The sequence below is a fragment of the Meriones unguiculatus genome, chromosome 9, assembly GCF_030254825.1.
Source record: "Meriones unguiculatus strain TT.TT164.6M chromosome 9, Bangor_MerUng_6.1, whole genome shotgun sequence".
Taxonomy (NCBI): domain Eukaryota; kingdom Metazoa; phylum Chordata; class Mammalia; order Rodentia; family Muridae; genus Meriones; species Meriones unguiculatus.
Window position 1 is genome coordinate 47,458,154 of NC_083357.1, and position 23,165 is coordinate 47,481,318.

General features: G+C 42.3%; 1 protein-coding gene across 1 annotated transcript; it reads right to left on the bottom strand.

Moving 5' to 3' along the window:
• Window positions 1–805: 805 nt before the first annotated feature.
• Window positions 806–21,073, bottom strand: LOC110566629 (PHD finger protein 11-like). Its single transcript, XM_060390624.1, has 5 exons — window positions 20,964–21,073; window positions 18,431–18,693; window positions 14,659–14,709; window positions 4,991–5,053; window positions 806–1,017 (listed from the first exon to the last, which is right to left on the bottom strand). The coding sequence occupies exons 1-5, from the start codon at window positions 21,071–21,073 to the stop codon at window positions 806–808; spliced, it is 699 nt and encodes a 232-aa protein (XP_060246607.1).
• Between the last annotated feature and the right edge of the window lie 2,092 nt (window positions 21,074–23,165).

Consider the following 23,165-nt stretch of genomic DNA (forward strand, 5'->3'; position numbering starts at 1 on the left):
GGCTTTAGCTTAACCTGGTCCTAAAACTCAAAACTATAGGCTTTAGAAGACATACAGGTTACAAAGTTAGTCAAACCCTTTCAAGGGAACATGGGCACACAGGTCTGAATTGCATATTGTCAGGTGAAAAAAGTCTTAATTTGTCTGCATTCCATATTCCCAATAATGCTCTTATTCAAAGAGCTGAGTTTTAAGTGCTGGTGTTTGTCTTCAAGATGACACATGCCTTTGTAAGGACTATGGCAAAAAGACACCTCTAAAATGACTCTGATGGGGATCACAAAATCGGGAAAGCAGGACACTGCATTCTACATTGCTACAGCCCAGCACTGCTGGGGCTGCATTAAGTAAATGGCCTGCTCTTTTCAGTGTATTTTACAAGAATATATTGATGTGCTAAGAGTTAGAAATGTGGTAGTGAGCAGAAAGCCAGGCTAACAGTGAACAAGCCATAGGAATGTGTTTCTGCTCTATTCTGATGGAGTTATTCATCCTGAGAGGAGGCCTTTGTGAAACCTATCAGAGGAGCAGCAGAGGCAGGAGAAGGTTCTAAGATTCCCCAGAAGGCCATGCAAAGGCTCTGGTGTTGCTGCACTTGACTGGGGTGGGTAGGGAAGGTGGGAAGTCTTCCTCGCTGCTTGAGAAAGATGGGGAGCCTGATGCAGTTGACCAAAGGAACCATTTTTACTGGCAGGAAAAAGCAGGACAAGTGAGATGACAAGAGAGGAGACAGGAAGCACTCCATCAGGTATGAAGCATCGATGAGCAGTAGCAGGTCAGAGAGAACTGGGGACCTAAGCGTGTGTCACAGGCTGTCTGCTGAGCCTGTTTGCATCTCAGCAGACTCCTGGCACTTGAACTGGTTGTCCTCCAAGGATCTTGAAGTAGAACTCAAGTGGTCCTGGTCTACATTTTCTTGAAGTGAGCACAAGATTTGTTTTAAGTCTCCAAGTACCTCAAGCTGCTGCTTCAGGTGCCTCTGCCTTTCTTCATGTTCATAGGCTTTACTCCTTATTACTTTAAAGGAAATAAAGTGGCTTCAGTTTATGCAGTAATTTGATTAGAAATAATGTACTGTCTCTAGTCTGGACCAATTCAAATAGACACTCCATAGTAATTGTGCCTGAACTGAGAAGACAGAGTGGTCTGAGCAGAAACTGCTCCTTCTACGTCTTTGCTGCCTTTTCCCACTCAGGATGGAACGTGGATTTGTGCACATCTTTATGGTAGAACAAGGTTGCACAGTATTCATTCAGAGACTAGAGCATGTGGCTGGTCTCAGTGACAACTCTTTCATGAGCACATCTCTGGCTCTAAGGATATTTTTTCATCACAGCTTTGGGTATGATTTAGGAACTGAAATGATTTATTGTAGAAGTCTAGCAAGGTCATTTTGGTTAGGTTTAGATGCCTCACAATTGCACTTTTAAATTCATAGTCAGAATGACCGCATGCCTGCAGCCAGCTAGAGTAGAATGGCACTGCGTAGAGGCTAGCCTTTCCCACTGGTTCTCATGCAGCCCCGATTAGGGTCTTGAGGTGTCCCACCCCATATGCTGTGTGACATGTTCCAGACATGTAACTTTCTTACTAAGTGACACATGTAAGGATCATAGGAAATACAAGTTTTTGAAGGCTGGTTTTTCTTTGAAAGCTATTCTCATTCACAGACATTCTCAAGTGACTTACACTTTTTCTGCTGACTGAAATGGAATATTGCAGAATTCAAATAAGAATGAGTAACAGCAAATCAAAATGAGAGAGGCTGTGTGTGTTGAGGCAACACAGACAAAATCTCTTCTCCACAGGGAAAACCTGCTGTCCAGTCATTTGACGGACTGGCACGTCTGCAGTAAAAAACGCTGTAGCGCAATATAGACCTGGTCAGGGTCATTTTAGAAGGGTTAGAAGCCTCATAATGGAACTTTTAAATCCATGGTTGTCAGAGTGTCTGCATACCCACACCCAGCTTGAAATACTGGGCTGAATGTCACTAGAGTGGAATGGCTTCATGAATTCAGCCAGTAGGACAAGCCAGCTGCAGGTCCTCATTGCAGCGACTCACACCAATCCTGTGAGAATCTGGCCCTCACCCATATCCAGAGGTGCAGCACATGGAGTGTTTAGTACTGAGGGGGACTATAATAAATGCACATTTCTTTTGTTTTCAGACAAGGTTCGCTGTGTAGCTTAGGCTGACAATCTTCATGCCTCACTGTTTCAACAGCTGGGATTATAGGTGTGCACCACAGCACCCAGCTAAATGCATCACTGTTTGTTTGTTTGTTTGTTTGTTAAGAATAGGTCTCCTTATTCCTGCCTGCATACTACCATTAAAACACACACACACACACAAACTACAACAAAAATATTTCTTGGTTATTCTTTTTTTTTTTTCTTATTTTTCTTGATTATTTTTGGTTTGTTTTTTTCATGAGGAATTTTAGAATTATAGTACACACTGCTTCAAGAGATGAGCTGTGAGGACAAACCTTAGGAAAGAAATTGGCATCTCCCAATGAGAAGATTATATAAAATATTAGATAAGGAATTTAAAGCATTGAAAATATAAGAGTAGAGTGTACAAAAATCAGCAAGAAAATATTTTTTAAAGCTTGGAAGCAGCCTCTTAGAAGAATGCACAGACCTAGGAACGGAACGAAAGTGGCTTGGTGGGGGAGGCGGGAGCGCATGGCAAGGCCGAACCCTGTTGCCTGAACTCAGAATGGCAGCGACGCCATGTGAAAGTCTACTGTGAAGCTATGGTTTCGCCCATTTCCCCCCAAAACCAAAATGGCGTCGTAGGTATTGCGGGAGATTTAAAATCCCGCAGGAGTTTTAAAATTTTATTTAAGAGAGCTCCGCCGCTGTGCTGAATTTTTAGAAATTTCTTACCTAAAGCAACGTGCCAAGTAGATTTTTTAAAGCTGATTTTTCAAGCTGGGGCTCGGAGCACTTGCCGGGCACCGCAGCCACCAACGGAGCGCAGAGAAAATCGAGGCAAGCTGCAGGATGGGTCACTGCTGGCACCACCTTGCTGCCTGGAGGCAGAGAAGCTGCAGGAAGCCTGAGCTCCAGCCTGTGCCTGTCTATGCATGGGTCAAAATACTCTGCAGTTTTACAGTCAAAACCTTCGGTTGTTTCTGCCTTGTCAATAGTGTTTCTACACACAAAAGTACTTGTGGGTCTACCTGGAAAACAAAGTTCTGTAATCGAATCACCTACAAAGAACTGCATTTTCTATAGACTGGGCTGCCTGTCTGTCTATGCATCATCCATGTCTGTCTGTATGTATACAACTACTTTTTTTTGCATGTTTTTCTCCTGTGTCACACTGTTTTTGTAATGAACTTTCTTCATTTGATAAAACTGTCTTTTAGAAGTATGTCCATCATTTTGATATGAATAATAACTGTCTCAAACCCACCCTGTTCATTATTTAATGAGTCACCTACCTTCTTGGAATTTCATTAATGTGTCTTCACACAATCCACTGTTAAACAGCAATGTCTCAACCTCGTCATACTCTAGAGGGAGAAGCAGTTGAATAAGTCACATGGGGAGAAACAGAAAATAACCCCCAAAATGTAGGTGTCACCAGCAGAGGAGGCAGCTCAATGCACACCCCCAGCAGGGACTCCGTGGAAGCACCAGCTCAGTATCTCTGTGCAGCTGGAACTTCTGGGGAGGGAACAGCTGTGTTTCAGGGAGCCCCCAGGTGATTATAAGGTACCCACAAATTTCAGAGTTCCTGATCTTGAGAAAATAAGTAAATAAAATTACGTAACAAATGGGCTCTTGGAAATGTTTGCTAGTAATTTATGTTTTGGTTTTGCCATATAGAAAACCTTAAAGTCCTGATTTTGCTTTGTCTCTTACAATATGAAGTGCTCAGATTCCCCTAACAAGAGACTATGAAGGTTTTAGCTCCTTTTGCAGAATACAGGAGGGCACAGAGCCACACACTTGCACAAGGTAAGCGGGCCTTTTTCTCCCCTAGGAGCTCATTCAGACAGAAACTTCTGCTACTGAAGTGATATAAACTAGTCCATGGCCTGGGAAGGTGGCTCAGCAGGTAGGGTGATGGCTCCCACCTGACAACTTAAGTCCATCCCAGAGCCCACGTGGTGGAAGGAGACATGACTCCTATGACTTATCCTCTGCCCTGCACATGTGTGCTGTGGCAGGTTCACAGTGCAATGTTTGAAAACAGATTTATTTGTGTGTGTGTGTGTGTGTGTGTGTGTGTGGATTGGGTGTCCTCAGAGTCCATAAGAGTGTCAGATCTCCAGGAGCTTTAGGTCCAGGTAATTGTGAGCTGCCAGACGTGGGTACGGGGAACCAAACTCAGGTCCTCTGCAAGAAAAAAATGTGTACTTCCCCACTGAGCTGTCTCTCCAACCCATAATGAGTGTTCTTAAAGAATAGGTTAAAGAAGGGAGGGAAAAGCATGGGAATGTTTTGTTTTCTAGTATTTGTTTACATTTAGCTGATTCAATACCTGTTAATGAAGTGATATCATTTTTCTATAGCTCAAACAGTAATTGGTACAAAAAATTAAAACATTTCTCTACTTGTAGTAACTGTATGAATCGGTGTGACTTTGTAACATTCAGCTTCAAATGCTTCAGATGACAGCCCCTCGTTTTGATCACACTGTGTTGGAAGGACATTACCCTTATAGAACAGGAGCTGCATGTCACCCTGAGTGGTTGCATACCACTGGGTTCAGGCCTCAGGCAAACAGACCCGCCTTTCTAACATGTCTTCTCAGACTGAGAAGAAAGGGGCCCTTCCAGTCAAACAACTTTGATATGATATGGAGTTTAATAGAAGCCATAGGTGTAATAAAGGCTTATGCTCTTATTAGCTACCAAAATCCCAGAAGAATAAAGATCAAAGCATGACACTACTGTTACTGAATATGGGTCAACGTGTTGATAAACATTTAAAGACCATCATGATTGTACAGCCATCACTGAGAGCACACCTGTATGGCTGAGGGGTTTTTCCGTCATGTGTCTTTTGTATCTACTGAATTCATCTTTGTTGGCTACAGGAGAAAACCAAGATTGCATTGACTTTTCATGTTTGCCTAGAGTACTACATTAAATGTTTTGCTACATAATTAAAAGTATTTTTAAAGATTAATTAATTAATCAATTCAGTGTTTTGCCTGCATGTATGCCTGCACGACAGAAGAGGGCACCAGATCTCACTATAAAACTCGGGACCTTTGGAGAAACAGCCAGTGCTCTTAACCTCTGAGCCATCTCTCTAGCCTTATAATTAAAAGCATTAATCAAATAACAAAAAAGATCTGTTAGGCAAACTTTTTTTTTACTCAAATGACAAAAAAGATGCATTAGATAAAATTTCTTTTAAAGGTAGTCTTAATAAACTCCTGGATCCAAATGGCACCCTCAAATTCGCTGAGACCTATGGAGTATGCTGTTTGTGGCCAGAAAAAACAACTCTTGAATAAACAATAAGAGGGAAAGATTGTTGTTTTGTGCTAATTTTGGTTATAGAAATGATTGAAATACGGTTTCAATTTCTCCAAATTCTTTCTCCTTTTATATCTACTAAACCAGAACATTGTAAGTTAGAACTTAGGTCAGGTGAGGAACATAGAGCTGGGAATGAATGTTATAAATTGTTATGAATGAATGCTTGTCTGTACTCTCAGGCTGTTTAGGACCAGGTGTCCTGTAAGGGCAGATGTTTTCACTAGCATGGTGCAAAGTGAAATGCTTGATAGAAGCTGAGGGAATGACATCAGACTTGAGCTTCTAGCTCTTTGCTACTCTCTGCATGCTTCTAAAAAGTCAGGATGGGGGTAAATCCAAGATGGCGGCGCCAGGAGAATACTGTGTCTGAGGAGCTGGACAGCAATGCCGGTATAGTGACCAAGAGACTGAACTCTGGGCCCTAAAACACCAATGATCATGTTTCCCAGGTGAGAGGAAACTCCACAGCGTGGGAATCAGTCGGGTCCACTCTCAGGCCACCCAGCCAGAACCTGGAAGAGATCCCCGATTGCCCAGGCACTCGGTAGCCAGACTAGAAACACAAGCCTGTGTGTCCTGATCAACTTCCCGGGCTGAACTGTGGGCGCCAAAATACCAGAGACTGAGAGTCCCAGTTATGAGAAAACCCCACAGGGAAGGGAGCAAATGGGACTGACCTCAGGTCACACAGTCTATCCCTGGAAAAGGTCCTGCAGACCAGCGGGCACATGCCACCAGCCCTGAGTGGGGCTCCAGCCGGGAGCATAGAGGCCTGTTATGTGCCTGACTCTCAGTCACAGACAGAACTGTGCATCCCAGGGCCCCTGAGACTGGGTTTCTCTGCCGGGAGAAAATCCCACAGAGAGGGAAACAGCAGGTCTTAGCTTAGAGCACTCAGATGACCCCACTACCACCACCAGCAGCAGCACACATAGAAAAGTTCCCCAGAAAAGGCCTCAGGTTCCTGCCCAGTCACCAGCTTAGAGCCACCACCCGCCAGCGCCTGCATACTCTAAGCACCAACCCAAACACCACAGACTGGGTCTCCCCATTGGGAGGAAACCCCACGGTGGGGGAAACATCTGGCCCTACCTCAGGACACCTAGCTCCAGAAAAGTTTCTGGTTATCCACAGGCTCCAGACTCTAGCCTCCTGCTGCACGCATGAGAATGGTGCTTACCTGCCACTGATTACTGCTTGGGTACTGGGGCACAGAGCTCCAACCTCAGACCTACAGAAGCCTGGGATCCCTGGGATCAACCCCCAGATACTGCTCCAAGGGGCAACCAGTCATCCCTAACTAAACTGAGCAAACCACGGGACACCCAGGTTACTGCAGCAGTTCACTAAATTTACAGCAAGAAACCCAGAAGCAGGGCAGCTGTCTCCAGGACTTCTCTGGGTGAGAGGAGAGCCCCCTTGACTAACAAAGACCACAGTTACCACTCAGGTCTCTACGCCTAAGGTGAGCTGTGGCAATTCCTGAAAAACACCAAGCATTCAGTGACCATACCCAACAAGCTGAGGAGGCCTCCTTCAGGAAAAATCATCTTCTTGCCAAGGGGATTCTCCCCGCCAAAGGATTCCAGGAAGAATAAGAAACAACGCCTAAGATAGCCAATGGGTAGAGGCCAGCATAAAAGCTCAACCAACAAAAGACAGAGCAATATGGCATCTCCAGATTCCAGTTATCCAGGGGCAAGCAGTGCTGGACACCCTAGCATAAATTAAATTCAAGAAGATGACTTTACATCTATGCTTATGAAGAGGATAATAGAGGAAACAAATAAAATGTAAAGAACTAGAGGAAGATAAAAATCAAACAGATTATGGCCATCCATAAAGAAATGGAGGAAGATAAAGACAAACAGACTATGACCATCCATAAAGAAATACAGGAAGTTGCAGCCAAACAGTTTGGGGCCTTTAGAGAGGAAATACTTAAATTGAAAGAATCAGACTAACCTTGTAAACTATGTTTTTTTTAATTGCCTTATAACTTATATTTTCAAGTTTTAGGCCCATGCTAATTAAAGCCTCTTAGTGCTTCTCCAGAGAGCCAAGAAATGTAAAAGTTCCTGACATCAGCCATCTGTGAGGGCAGAGATAAGGAAGAGAACAAGCAGAGATCCCTACTAAATGGAGAATAAATCACCGGTTACGCCTGTGAGATGAGCTTTGTTTGGAAACCGGGCCAAATGACCCCAATCCTTCTCCTGCATAGCTCCTGACCTTTGATCCAAAGCCTGAAACCCCCTCTCCTCAGAACAGACACGGGATGAGTTAATCACTCTCCCACCTTTAACTGTAGCTATATCTCATATGGCAGGAAATTCCAAACTGACTTGAAGATCAGATATTTACGGCAGGGCTGACTGGACCTAAGGGTGACCAGAACTAACCAATTACTTTAAAAACTAAACACCTCACCCATTCCCGAATCGCCAAGATAGCAACCCCAGGAGATTCCCACCTTGTGTCTTTTAAAAACCTAAGGTCTTTGTCTCCCGGTGCCACTCCTTGCTGACCAGCAGGAGTGACCCCATTGCACAATGGTCAAAATAAACAAACCTCTTGCAATTTTGCATCGATGGATGATTAGTTTCCTGAGTTCTCTTCATACCTTCTTATAGTTAGACTCTTGCTGGGCCTAACAAAATCACTGAAAGAAATAAAAGAAACAGAGGATTGTTCAAACAAACAGAAGGAATTGAAGAAAAAACAGGAAAATATAGTCAGACAGGTGAAGGAAATCAACAAAATGGCTCAAGATCTGAAGATAGAATTGGAAAATTAAAGAAAACACAAAGGGAGGAAATTGTGGAGAGAAAGAACTTAGGGAAGAAAACAGGAACTACAGAGGTAAGCATAACCAATAGACTACAAGAGATGGAAGAAAGAATCTCAGGTGTGGATGATACAATGAAAGAAATCAATGTATCCATCAAAGAAAATGTTAAATCTAAAAAAATTCCTGACACAGACAGTCCAAGAAATCCAAGAAAACATGAAAAGACAAAACCTAAGAATAATACAAATAGAGGAAAAAGAAGATTCCCTCCTCCAAGGACCAGAAAATATTTTCAACAAAATCATAGAAGAAAATTTCCCCAACTTAAAGGAGAAGCCTATAAGAATACAAGAGGCCTACAGAACACCCAATAAATTAGATCAGAAAAGAAAATCCTCCCGCCACATAATAATCAAAACAGTAAGTATACAGAACAAAGAAAAAAGCTGCAAGGGAAAAAGGCCAAATAACATATAATGGCAAACCCATCAGACTCATACCTGACTTCTCACCCTAGACTATGAAAACCAGAAGGGCCTGGACGGATATCATGCAGGCCCTAAGAGAACACAGATGTCAGCCCAGGCTACTATACCCAGCAAAACTCTCAGTCTTCATAGATGGAGAAAACAAGATATTCAAAGACAAAAACAAATTTAAACAGTACCTACCCAAAAATCCAGTGTTACAGAGGATACTAGAAGGAAAAAATACAACCCAAGAAAACTACTTTCAAGAAAACACAGGAAATAATTAACCTCACTACAGCAAAACAAAAAGTAGCAACATCAAAATCAAAGAATCTAACAGCCACTGTTCATTAATCTCTCTCAACATCAATGGACTCAATTCTCCAATAAAAAGACACAGACTAACAGAATGGATGTATAAGCAAGACCCCAAAATCTGTTGCATATAAGAAACACACTTAAGTCACAAAGATAGACATTACCTGAGGGTAAAGAGCTAGAAGACAGTTTTGCAAGTAAAAGGACCTAAGAAACAAGCAGGAGTAGCCATTCTAATATCTGCTAAAATAGACTTTCAACGAAAATTAATAAAAAGAGATGGGGAAGGACATTTCATACTCACGAAGAGAAAATTACACCAGGAAGACATCACAATCCTGAACATCTATGCCCCAAATACAAAGGCACCCACATTTCTAAAAGAAACGTTAATAAAACTTAAAGCACACATAGTTCCCCACACATTAATAGTGGGAGACTTCAACACCCCACTCTTAACAAAGAAAAGGTCAACAAAACAGGAACTAAACAAAGAAACAATATCTTTAACAGAGGTCATGAATCAAATGGACCTAACAGACATCTACAGAACCTTACACCCAAACACAAAAGAATTTACCTTCTTCTCAGCACCTCATGGAACCTTCTCCAAAATAGACCATATGGTTGGTCACACAGCAAGCCTCAACAGATACAAGAAGATTGAAATAATCCCTTGTATCGTATCTGATCACCATGGACTAAAGCTGGATCTCAACAACAACAGAAATAGCAAGAAGCCTACACATACATGGAAACTGAACTACTCATTACTAAATGACAGCTGGGTCAGGGAAGAAATAAAGAAAGAAATTAAAGTCTTCCTAGAATTCAATGAAAATGAAGACACGACATACCCAAATTTATGGAACACAATGAAAGCAGTGCTAAGAGGAAAGTTTATATCACTAAGTGCCTTCAAGAAGAAATTTGAAACATTTCATTCAAGTAACTTAATGGCTCACCTAAAAGCCCTAGGGAAAAAAAAAAAAAAAGGAAGCAGACACACCAAAAAGGAGTAGACTGCTGGAAATAATCAAATTCAGGGATGAAATCAATTAGAAACAAATAAAACAATTCAAAGAATCAATGAAACCAAGAGCTGGTTTTTTGAGAAAATCAACAAGATAGACAAACCCTTAGTCAAACTAACTAAAAGACAGAGAGACACTATCCAAATTAACAAAATCAGAAATGAAAAGGGGGACATAACAGCAGACTCTGAGGAAATCCAAACAATCATTAGGACTTACTTGAAAAGTATATATGCCACAAAATTTGAAAAATCTAAATGAAATGGACAATTTTCTTGATCGATGCGACTTAGCAAAGCTGAATCAGGACCAGGTAAATCAATTAAATAGTCCTTTATTCCCTAAAGACATAGAAGCTGTCATCAAAAGTCTCCCATCCACAAAAAGCCCAGGGCCATATGGTTTCAGCACAGAATTCTACCAGACCTTTAAAGAAAAGCTAACTCCAGTTCTCTTCAAACTATTCCACAAAATAGAAACAGAAGGAACACTACCAAACTTATTCTATGAAGCCACAGTCACCTTGGTACCTAAACTTCACAAAGACCCAACAAATAAAGAGAATTTCAGGCCAATCTCCCTTATGACCATTGATGCAAAAATACAGCAAAATAGTTGCAAATCAAATACAAGAACACATCAAAGATATCATCCACTATGACCAAGTAGCCTTCATCCCAGATATGCAAGCAGGGGTGGTTCAATATATGGAAATCCATCAATGTGATCCACCATATTAACGAACTGAAAGAAAAAAAAACACGATTATCTCTTTAGATGCTGAAAAAGCATTTGATAAAATCCAACATCCATTCATGTTTAAAGTATTGGAGAGATCAGGAATACAAGGCACATACTTAAACATAGTAAAAACAATATACAGCAAGCCTATAGCCAACATCAAACTAAATGGAGAGAAACTTAAAGCAATCCCACTGAAATCAGGGACAAGACAAAGCTGCCCACTCTCTCTATATCTCTTCAACATAGTTCTGGAAGTTTTTGCTAGAACAGTAGCACAATTAAAGGATATCAAGGGGATACAAATTGGAAAGGAAGAAGTCAAAGTATCACTATTTGCAGATGATAAGATAGTATACCTGAGTGACCCCAAAAATTCTACCAGGGAACTCCTACAGCTGATAAACACCTTCAGCAAAGTGGATGGATACAAAATTAACTCAAAAACAAACAAAAAAAATCAGTAGCCCTCCTGTATACAAAAGTCAAAAGGGCTGAGAAAGAAATGAGGGAAAGAAAACCCTTCACAATAGCCACAAGGGACATAAAGTACCTTGGTGTGACCCTAACCAAGCAAGTCAAAGACTTCTATGAAAAAAAAAAATTTCAAGTCTCTGAAGAAAGAATTAGAAGAAGATATCAGAAGATGGAAAGATCTCCCATGCTCATGGCTTGACAGGATTAACATAGTAAAAATGGCCATCTTACCAAAAGCAATTTACAGATTCAATGCAATTCCCATCAAATTACCAACACAATTCTTTACATACCTTGAAAGAAAAATTCTCAACCTCATACGTAATAACAAGAAACCCAGAATCACTAAAACAATCCACTACAATAAAAGATCTTCTGGAGGTATCTTTATCCTTGATCTCAAGCTGTACTATAGAGCAACAGTAATAAAAACTGCTTGGTACTGGCATAGAAACAGAATGGTGGATCAATGGAATCAAATAGAAGACCCAGAAATAAAACCACACACTTATGGACACCTAATCTTTTTACAAAGATGCCAAAACCATACAGTGGAAAAAAGACAGCATCTTCAACAAATGGTGCTGGTCTAACTGTATGTCTACATTTAGAAAAATGCAAATAGATCCATACTTATCACTCTGCACAAAATTGAAGTCCAAGTGGATCAAAGACCTCTTTATAAAACCAGACACACTAAACCTGTTAGAATAAAAAGTGGGGAAGAGCCTTGAACTCATTGGCACAGGAGACAACTTCCTGAACAGAACACCAACAGCATAGGTTCTAAGATTAACAATCAATAAATGGGACCTCATGGAACTGAAAATCTTCTGTACAGCAAAGGACACTATCATTAGAACAAAACGACAGCTTATAGACTGGGAAAGGATCTTCACCAACCCTGTATCTGTAAGAGGGCTAATATCCAGAATATATAAAGAACTCAAGAAGTCAAACAGCAACAAATCAAGTAATCCAATTAAAAATGGGGTACAGAGCTAAACAGAGAATTCTCAATAGAGGAATATTGAATGGCAGAGAAATACTTAAAGAAATGTTCAACGTCCTTAGTCATCAGGGAAATGCAAATCAAAACGACCCTGAGATTTCACCTTATACCCATCAGAATGGCGAAGATGAAAAACTGAAATGACAATAAACGCTGGAGAGAATGTGGAGAAAGGGGAATCCTCCTCCACTGCTGGTGGGAATGTAAACTTATTCAACTACTTTGGAAATCAATCTGGTGCTTTCTCAGACAATTAGGAATAGCGCTTTCTCAAGATCCAGCTATACCACGTCCAGACATATATCCAAAAGACACTCAAGTATACAACAAGGACATCTGCTCAACCATGTTTGTAGCACCTTTATTTGTAATAGCCAGAAGCTGGAAACAGCCCAGCTGCACCTCAGTTGAATAATGGATACAGAAATTGTGGTACATCTACACAATGGAATGTTACTCAGTGATAAAAAAAAACAAGGAAATTATGAAATTTGCACTTAAATGGTGGGAACTGGAAAAGATCATCCTGAGTGAAGTATCCCAGAAGCAGAAAGACACACAGGGTATATACTCACTCATAAGTGTATATTAGACATATAATATAGGATAAACATACTAAAAATCTAAGAAAACCTAAGAAAGCTAATCAAGAAGGAGGACTCTGGCTAAGATGTTCAATCCCCATTCAGAAAGGCAAAGAGGATGGACATCAGAAGAGGGAGAAAACAGGGAACAGGACAGGAGCCTACCACAGAGGGCCTCTGAAAGACTCTACACTGCAGGGTGTCTAGGCACATGCTGAGACTCATAGCCAAACTTTGGGCAGAGTGCAGGGAGTCTTATGAAAGAAGTGGGAGATAGTAAGACCTGGAGAGGACAGGAGCTCCACAAGGAGAATAACAGATCCAAAAATCTGGGCACAGGGGTCTTTTCTGAAACTGATACTCCAGCCAAGGACTATGCATAGAGATAACCTAAGACCCCTGTGCCCAGATTTTTGGATCTGTTGCTCTCCTCATGGAGATGGCCTGGAACCCCTGCACAGAGGTAGCCTATGGTAGTCAGTGTTCAAGTGGGTTTCATAGTAATGGGGACAGGAATGTCTCTGAAAGGAACTGATTGGCCTGCTCTTTGATCATCTCCCCCTGAGGGGGGGAGTGGCCTTGCCAGACCACAGAAGAAGACAGTGCAGCCACTCCTGGAGAGACCTGATAGACTAGGATCAGAGGGAAGGGGAGAAGGACCTCCCTTATCAGTGGACTGGGAGAGGGACATGGGTGGGGAAGAGGGAGGGTGGGATTGGGAGGGGAAAAGGGAGGGAGCTACAGGGGAATACAAAGTGAACAAACTCTAATTAATAAAAATAATTAAAAAAGAAAAAATATGTGCCGAAGATAAAAATCACAAACATAATTTAAATAGTCATATTTACTCTGTTTTAGAAAAATGAGCATTACATTGTATATTTTCCTTATAAAAATGTTCCAATAAAAAGTTACTTTACACAGGAAAAAAAAGTCAGGATGATCTAAGTACTTGCTGAGTGCAAGGTTCTCCCCAAGATCCCACCCTAAGAAAAGCTTTGCTTCATCTAGGGAGGGAACACACATGCAGGATGTTGTACAATGCCAACTCCTCCAACGAGCTGGAAAGTGTGAGTCTCTGGCATTTAGAATTCTAAGTAAAGACTCTACATGAAGAAATTAGATCTATAAATGAAATTACCTGTGCAGGAGAGCCTGATGGGGGACAACTCTTCCTTCCTCTCTTTTTCAACCAGCTACAATGGCAACCAGCTACAATGGCAACCATTTAAAAGTTAGAATATATAAAGCAAAAGATTGCCAGGTGGTTGTGGTGCACAAGCTTAATCCCAGCACTTGGGAGGCAGAAACAGGTGGATCTGTGAGTTCAAGGCCAGCCTAGTCTACCAGAGTGAGTTCCAGGACAGCTAGGGCTACACAGAGAGACCCTGTCTCAAATATATACTTATATACGTATATATGTATATAACACATAATGTTACCATCATTCCCAGCAACATACAATGATAAGAAGCAACCACAAATGGTACCCTCCTATGAGCTAAAAACATACTGACTATGGCTAGAGATGGCTCAGTGGTTAGGAGCACTTGCTGCTCTTTCAGACGAACCAAGCATCCACATGGTGGCTCACGACCATCTGTAGCCTATGGTATCCACACAAACAGGTGCACAGAAGAAATTACAATTGAGAAGAAATTATATTATTCCATGTTTTGCCTAAACAATTAACTTTCTTTAAACCTACTTTAGAAACTTACCACTTTGAATGGTCTCTTCTTGTTTTTGGAGCATATTTTTGGCAAAATAACCTGAAAATACAGAATTTCAAACAATCACTGAATCTTTTCATTTGTAGAGAGCCACCTGCCATTTCTCCCTGCCCCCAAGGTGCATGTCTCTACACTGGCTAAAGTCTTTATTTTGTAAAAGAAATGTGTTTAAGTCTGTGTAAAAGTATTAACCCACATCCAGTGTGGGTGAGCCTGGCCATTATCTTTGGGACTCTGTTCTCTGAAGACATGAATGCTGAGTAAATGTCTTGAGTAGTTCCAGTTCCTCTGCTGCGATGAGGCTCATCTAAAGAACTAATGTCTAAGATTTTCGAGCTTCAACCTGGCTACCCATAGTTTTGCTGATCTTCAAACATAACACAGACACATATGCATTAATTTGGAGAATGACTTTCTAAGTCCAGAACATGCCTTCGCTAGGGCTAGTGTTTGGTGAGTGTCTTCAGAGAGGAAAGCAGCAAAGCAGGCTGGAGACCTGAAGTGAGGGAGTTGCAAGGGACTTCTCTGCCCCCAGGCTTGCCTTTGTCTTAGCCCCTATAGGACCTAATGTCCTCCCCTTTACCCCAGTGTCCCTCCATGCAGCCTTCCCAGCAGCAGCCAGCTCAAAGTCGCCTCCTCTAGATGTGGGACCCCTGAGCACCTTTTGTTTGGTCTCAAATTTTATTCCCAGGCTGACTTGGAACTTTGCCCCTCACTCCTCCAGTGTTTGATTTTAGGCATGCTTGGCTGTAAGTTTTTGAAAAGCGTAAAAATGTAAAGAAAATACTAGGATATTGTGCCCTAGTGCCCTCCCCATCCCCAGTGTCAGTAATTTTCAAGTCTAGGCAAAGTCCCTTCCTGCTTCAGCCCCTCCCATGTGCCAGTGTCCAGAGTGGCCTTTCTGCACTCAGCCCCAACCTTATGGTACTCTTAAACTTCATTCTCTCTCTCTCTGAATCATTTCCCCTTTGTGAGGTGTCTCAGGTGTCTTATGCAAATTGATGTGTAAATTAACATTTAAACTGCAGAGAAGCCCACTTCTTCTTTGACAAAACAATTAAACGGGTTTTTTTTAATTGAGTTAATTATTTCCAGTACTGTCAACACAGTTAAAACAAAGAAGGGGGAGAAACTTTTCAGGTATCTTCATAAATTTCAGGGCAGCCTGGTCTACTCAGTGAGATGCTGTCTCAAACAAACAAACAAAAAAACTAGAGACAGCAGGGAATTCAGTCCCTTTTATTTGATTATGTGTTTATATCTACTGTAATAGTAAAGTGAGTTCTTTGTGAAAGTGAGTACTAAAAGTGAAATTCTAAGATAAAAACTACCTATAGGTTTTTCAGCAATTCAAGTGTAAAAAGTGGTACATTTACACAATGGAATACCAGTCAGCTAATAAAAATAAGGAAATCATGAAATTTGCAGATAAATAAATGATGGGAACTAGAAAAGATCATCTTTAATGAAGTAACCCAGAAGCAGAAAGACACACATGGTATATACTCACTCATAAGTGGATATTAGCCACATAATATAGGATAAACATACTAAAATCTATACTCCTAAAGAAGCTAAATGAGAAGGAAGACCCTAGGGATGATGCTCAATTCTCATTCAGAAGGACAAATGTGATTGACATCTGAAGCAGGAGAAATCAGGGAACAGCAGGGAACAGGACAGGAGCCTACCACAGAGGGCCTCTGAAAGACTTTACTGATCGAGGTATACAGGAAGAGGCTGAGACTCACAGTCAAACTTTAAGTGTGCAGGGAATCTTATGAGAGAAGGGGGAGATAGAAAGGCCTGGAGGGGACAGGAGCTCCAAAAGGAGACCAACAGAACCATAAAAACTGAGCCCTGGGGCCCTGAAGAGAATGGTACCCCAACCAAGTACAATGCATGAAGAGGACCTAGAACCCAGGCTCAGATGTAGCCCAGAGACTCAGTCTCTGAGTGGGCTCCGTATTAAAGGAGTCCCTCTCTCTGGCATGAACTCAGTGACAGGCTTTCTGATCACCTCCACTTGGGAGAGGGAGAGAGGGTGGGGTTGGGAGGAGATGAGGGAAGGGGCCACAGCTGGGATACAAATTGAATAAATTATAATAAGTTATAATAATAAAAAAAGGAAAAAAAACTGAAAGAAAATTTTAAGAACAGTAACAAGCTGGGGGCTGAAGAGATGAGTCAGCAGGTAAAGGTGCTTGCCATCAGGTCTGACATCCTGAGTTCCACATCTGGGTCCAGGAAGCAGAGAGCTCATGCTCACTAGGTGGGAGTACAGACCCATGACACTGTGGATGTGTAAATGAAGGAAAGTCTCTTCCTGTCCCAGAAGAAAACAGGCTTGAACTGGCTCCTGGCTCAGGTAGGACTTGCATGCTGCCATTAGGAAGGAGGCTCTCCCAGGAAGAAGAGAGTGCAGAGAAAGTTTAGAAAGTCAAACAAGAGCTCCTGTAGTTCTTCTTCCTGTCAAGGGCAGACATGCTGTGAAGCTGAGTTCCTGATGGGTGTCCCATAAGAACCGTTCTCCAGTGAAAACCATTTGCATAAACTAAGCTTGAGAAGTGTGTCACAATCTAACCAGCCCCCCTCCACCATGTAGTTTAAAGCTGCTGAGGAGAATATAAAATAAAGGGACCGGTCTTCAATGTGTAGAAACTGAACAACATTGAAATCACGACTGGAAAATACACATTTTTCTGGACCCCTTGTTTGTATTTTTCTTTCTGGTTTTATACAGAGATGGTAAGGCATTGTTTCTCCATTCCTTGACACCTTACTGTGCTCCTGGTCAAACATGACATCTCAGATTTGCCACCCTGTTTACTAATCTGCAAATGATGGTCTTTCACAAAGAAAGCCCAGACACCTGTGGACCTGGCAGGAAACCCTCTGAGCCATCCTTCTTTCCTGGATAGGCCTGTTATGACCTCAGCTCCAAGGCAGATGCTGATCAGCAACAACATTCCAGCAACTGGTGCAGAAAGACATGCAGCCACAGTAGACATTCAGAAGGCATCTTCCTCCATGGGAAGCATGAGCCCTGGGCTCTGCTTGCTGCCTGCACCTTTGTGGCAGCAAGAGGACCAGCCATCTGCTTTGGGGCAGGGGAGCAGAAGGAAGCACCTAGAGGGTGCTGCTGAGCTGCTCAAGTTGGTGTTTGCTCTGGTGAAATGACAGTAAGGACTTGATAAAGCCTGTCTGATGGGAGTGTTTTCCCTCAGACAGAAGCATCCCAAGCCTGTTTTCCTGGGGTGTGGGATAGTCGGTTTTAACTAGATAGTACTTAGCTGAGGTAGTTTCTCACAGTCCTCCTCCAGCTCTTCAGGACGTTGCTCTAACTTTTCATTACCAATAGACTTTTTAAATGAAAGATTTACTTTGTTTACTTCTGTGTGTGTCTGAGTGAGCGAATTCCAAGTTAGCAAGATGGAGTATGTTCAGAAGCCAGAAATCTCAAACTTGAGATTTAAAATCTCATCCTGAGAACAAAAGGTGTGGAACAAAGCTCTTTTCCTGTTTCCTTGCCTGCCTCTGGAGCATGTGACACAACTCCAAGGTGGGCACAGGCGGTCAGTCGCATGAGCTTGTCACCTGTTATCTTTCCCCATGTAAATAAACCATTGCCAGCATGCTAGCCCCAGCCAATGAGATGCATTCATCGCCAAATCACTTCCCCCCTGCCCAAGGTTTATAAGTCCCTGTTTCAACTGCAATAAAGCACACATACCCCAAGCACTTGCACTATTTCACTGACCATCATCTGAGACTGGCTGTTTATTCTGAGCGGCAACACTGGGGAAAGAAGAGCTTCCCTTCTCCCCCAAGTATTCACCGCTGGGCTCCCCGCTGGGCTCCAGGACTTGACTGCCAGCTGTCACCAAGGGACTGTCATGGCCTTTGCTCGGGAGCCTCGGGCCTCTGCTGTTCATGGGCGAGACCGTCGCAGCCGCCATCTTCTGCACTGCTCCGCTAGCCACGGTGCCCATCTGCGGTGTGGCTGTTCCTGACGCTGCCGTTCTATTTGACACAGTCAGTTCGGGCCTCTGCTGCCATCTCTGTAGGTCTTTGAGCTTGGCTCAGCCCAGGAACCATGTTCCAGCTATAATCTGATCAGGCTTCCGCACTGTCTGCCACCAAAGCAGCTGTCGAACTGAATGAGCTCTTACTGCAGAGATCGTCCGAGTTCCCGGCTGAACCTTCTGTGGCACAGAGCTCATTCCATGCTCCACTCTTCCCCTTCAGGAGGCCAGCTGCGGGAAGTGGAACTCAGGACCCCAAGCTTTATCCTTTTCTGCCCAGAGACCGATGGCAGAGGGACCTTCCTGGCCCAGAAGTGTACACTTCTGCCTGGCTGTGTCCAGGCTCCCGGGAGACAGGGCACAACACTAGTACTCACTAACTTTCCTTAATGACTATGAGTGTTATGCCTGCATTTATGTATGTGCATCACATGTGTGCTGGTTCAAGCACAGGTCAGAAGAAGGTTTGGATCCCAGGAACTGGAGTTATGAATGGTTGTGAACTCACCTCTGAGAGCTGTGAACTGAACCTGGGTCCTCTGAAAGAGCAGCTGAAACCACTGAGCCATCTCTCCAGCTCCTCTACCTTATTTTTAGGTACCTTATTTTAGCTCTCCCTGAACCTGGAGAGCTCACAAATTCAGCTCAAGTAGCTAGCCAGCAAGCTCCTAGGATCCTCCTGTCTGTGCTCCCTAGCACAGGATTACAGACAATGCAGAGTCCTGAGGATTGAGGTTAGGTCCTCACACTCATGTTGCTAAAACTTTACTAACAGAGCTACCAGCTGTCTTGTTCTGGAAAGGGGAAGTTTCTATGAGTCACGGGAAACCTAAACCATCTGCCTGCTTTCAATTGAAGGTTCACGTCAGAAAAACTCAAAGACAAAAAGCATTAAAAATATGAGGAAAAAATTGTGACACTTATATAGGAATTAAAAAAAATAAGAATTAGAAACACAATTAAGTTGATCCCAGTGGCGCATGTCTGTAATCCCAGCACTCAGGAGGCAGGGACAGGCAGATCACTGTGAGTTCTAGGCCAGCCTGGTCTACAAAGCAAGTCCACGACAGCCAAGAATACACAGAGAAACCCCATCTTTAAAAAAAATCATAATTAAAATGTTAATACTAATATGTTGTACTTTATTGGGATTGAAAGTTGCTCTCTGAAAGATGCTGAGAGGGAACAGGTGGGCAAATAAGGTGGCCTGTCAAGAAAAATCACTTGCTGCCCCCTGCTGACCTGAGGCTAGCACTGGCTCTCACATCATGGAGGGGAGAACTGACTCCTGAAAGTTATCCTCTGACCTCACCTGCATGCTGTGCTACATGCTTACAGACATAAACAGATGCAATTTTAAAAAGGTGAGCCAGAGAATAGGAAAAAACACAAAATGTGAATCTCATCAGAGGCTTGTCTCTAGAATGCAGGAAAACCTTACAACTCAATAAGACAACTCAATTTGACATGGACAAAGGGTAGGAGCCAGAGAAAAGCCTCAGCGAGTAAAGGCATTTGCTGAGCAAGCCTGACAACATGAGCTCAATTCCTGAAAGCCCTGTAGAAGGCGAGAGCTGTGGCTCACGTCACGCATCGGTAGTCCTGGGATCCTGTAGAGGCAGAGGACACAGTCAGAAGCCCGTGTCTGCAGCATGGTAGCAGGAATGAGACTACCCAACAAGAAGGTGGAAGGAGAGCACCAGCTCCTGAGAGAGCTGTCTTCTGACCTCCACACGCAAGCTGTGGCACCGTGTGTTCACACACAGACAAACCTTATTACTATTATTATTATTATTATTATTATTATTATTATTATTATTATTGGTCAACAAGGGTTGAGGTTGTCGCTCAGTGATAAAACCTTTCCTTATTATTTCCAGGTATTGGATTTGATCCCCAGCATCACCAAAAAACAAGGGAGGAGCATAAATTCAAATGGATACTTCGAAGTGGTAAAAGATACCCACAATAACTAACCCTCACACAAATTAAAATCATGGAGCTACCAGCATGCAAGCACCCAATAGACTGGGCTTGAAGTGATAAACATTTAGATGTTAAATATACACTTGCTTTACAATGGGAAATTCTTTTAGTTGTTTGCCCAAGAATAAAAGCACATAAAAAACAAAGGGTCATACACAGATGTTCGTCACAAGTTTGCTAGCACCTCAGACTGGGAATGGAACCTGGGTCCTCAGGAGAGCATCCAGTGCTCTTAACCACTAAGCCATCTCTCTAGCCCCACAGATGTGGCTTTAAATTTACAAGTAAGTTGCCAAACAATTTTCATGGGCAGCTATATTCACTGATGGTGTAAAGTATATCACACTCCAGTCATGGCCTTTTGGGCAGAGGGCACACGTCCGTTTTTCCATCTTTTCTGTAACCTCACAGACACCTCTAAATAACATCTAGATTAAGAACAGGAAAGCGTCTCATGGACTTGCTAGCTCCCGAAATCTTAAAGAATGAACCTTGTGGAAGAGGGAATGGAATGATTCTAAAATTCGTAGAAATAGTGTCTTGTAGGCATGACGGAATGCTATAATCATAAACTCAAAGCAGCTGTGTTTGAAGCTGTGGTTACCTGCAAAACACCTGCATAACATCAAGCAAGTTAAATTTCTAGTTGTCATGGTGGGGTAGAATGTGGAGAAGCAGGACTCAGTAGCATCTACCCCTAATTGAGGAGATCTTGTCAGTTGAAGGTTTCTGGGGGAGGGAGTGTTAGATTTCCTTTAGGGTGTGGCCCCTGTTAGTTTTACCATACTTCAGTGGTTGGCCACACACATGGGTATGTGTTCAGCACAATCTGGAGATAGTAAACCAGTCCAGATGGAGAACAGACCAAAGGAAGATTTGCGAAACCAAGGCAAAAGACTGTCAGCAAGGGAGGAGTGTGATGAAGATCCCAATAGATGTAGCAGAGCGTCTCATGTCTGGACCAAAGGCTTAGATGTACAAAAATGGCAATGCTATACAACCTCCTCCTCCTAATACATTAATAGGCTTAATGTAATTTCAACCCAAATTCCAATGTTAAAGAATTTGAAAAAGCAATTATTAGGAACACTCCATGGGCACAGATAGTGAGGACGCTTTAGAGAAAATGAGACAGGGCCTCATACCTGCTTGATGGTTCATGGAACCACTTGGGCAGATGGTTAGATGACGATGTCAAAGGACAGACAATACAGGCACAAGTGGGTCACACTTCACATTTTTTTAATTCATTGGATAACACAGTGGTGCTTGCATTTCTTCCCTAGCAGCAATGCCCAAGCCCAATTTTTCTATTGAATTATTAGTCTTACTGATTTACAAGAGCTTGTCACTTGTTCACAATGTTATCACTTTGTTATTCAAACAAAGTTTGGTAAGAGCAGGACACCAGGCATCCTCCTCTGGCCTCTGCACACACAGCAGTGCGCACACATGTGTACTCACCATACACATACATACCAAGTATTTCAAAAGTCTATCTGTTCTGTGTGATATTAAATCTACTTTATAGTTTCTACTCTTAGGTAAGAGAGATCTATTTAGAAACTAGTTAACTCTTATTTATATAATATTAATATGGAATTTATTTTTAAGTATATGATGACATATAATTTGTCATAACGGTAACACATGGTTATTTTTTATTCTGTACCTTATATTTTGCTCAAGTGACCTCCCAGTAACATTACATTTTTATAAAACAGTTGTATGGTATGAGTGTCTTTTGCCTACATGTATGTGGGCACCACACGAGTGCATATAAAGGCCAGGAGAGGGCACAGGATCCCTTGGAACTAAAGTTGCAGATGTGTGACATCATGTGGGCTCTGGATCCAACCAGTGTTCTCCACAAGAGCAGACATTGCTCTTCCCTGAAGAGTCATCTCTCAGGCCCACATTTAAATTTTTAAAAATCAGAAAAATAGTTTTTTTGAGGACAGCCCATTTTGGGTGTGCTAATATTGAGCCTAGGACATGGGATGGAACCTCATCCCTCCTGTTCCTCACCCTGCACTGCACAAATGGATTACTAAAGGAAGTGGTTGACCAGATGGCTAGTGGTTGCTATGTGTTTTAGAGAGTGGTACATTTATTTGTGCCATCCTTTATGCCTGGAAAAAAAAAACACTTTTCACATTTTCTAGATATGGCTGACTCTTGACTTTGAAATATAGGATGGAGCTAGAGAGATAGAGTGCTTGCTTTTATTCTGGAGAACCTATATTGTGTTCCTAGCATTCATGTTGGGAATGTTTACAAACAATTTTAACTCCAGCTCCAGGATCTCTACACACATGGCATATGAACACATGTACACACATGCACACACACACATCCATACATATATACAGACAGACAGACAAGAGCTCTGGTTGGTCCTGCAGAGAACCCCAGGTTCCTAGCACCCACATGGTGACCTATAACCATCTCTAACTCTAGATTCAGAGGAAATCCTATGTACTC

Bases quoted from the DNA above. Each gene is read 5' to 3' on its own strand.
- LOC110566629 (XM_060390624.1), bottom strand. From the start codon at position 21,073: ATGGAAAAACGGACGTGTGCCCTCTGCCCAAAAGGCCATGACTGGAGT. The intron at 18,694-20,963 runs GTAAATTTAAAG...TGTGTCAAATAG, and splicing joins AATTGTTTGGCAACTTACTT to AACGGCAGCGTCAGGAACAG. The intron at 5,054-14,658 runs GTAAGTTTCTAA...TTTCTCCTGTAG, and splicing joins AGAAGAGACCATTCAAAGTG to CCAACAAAGATGAATTCAGT.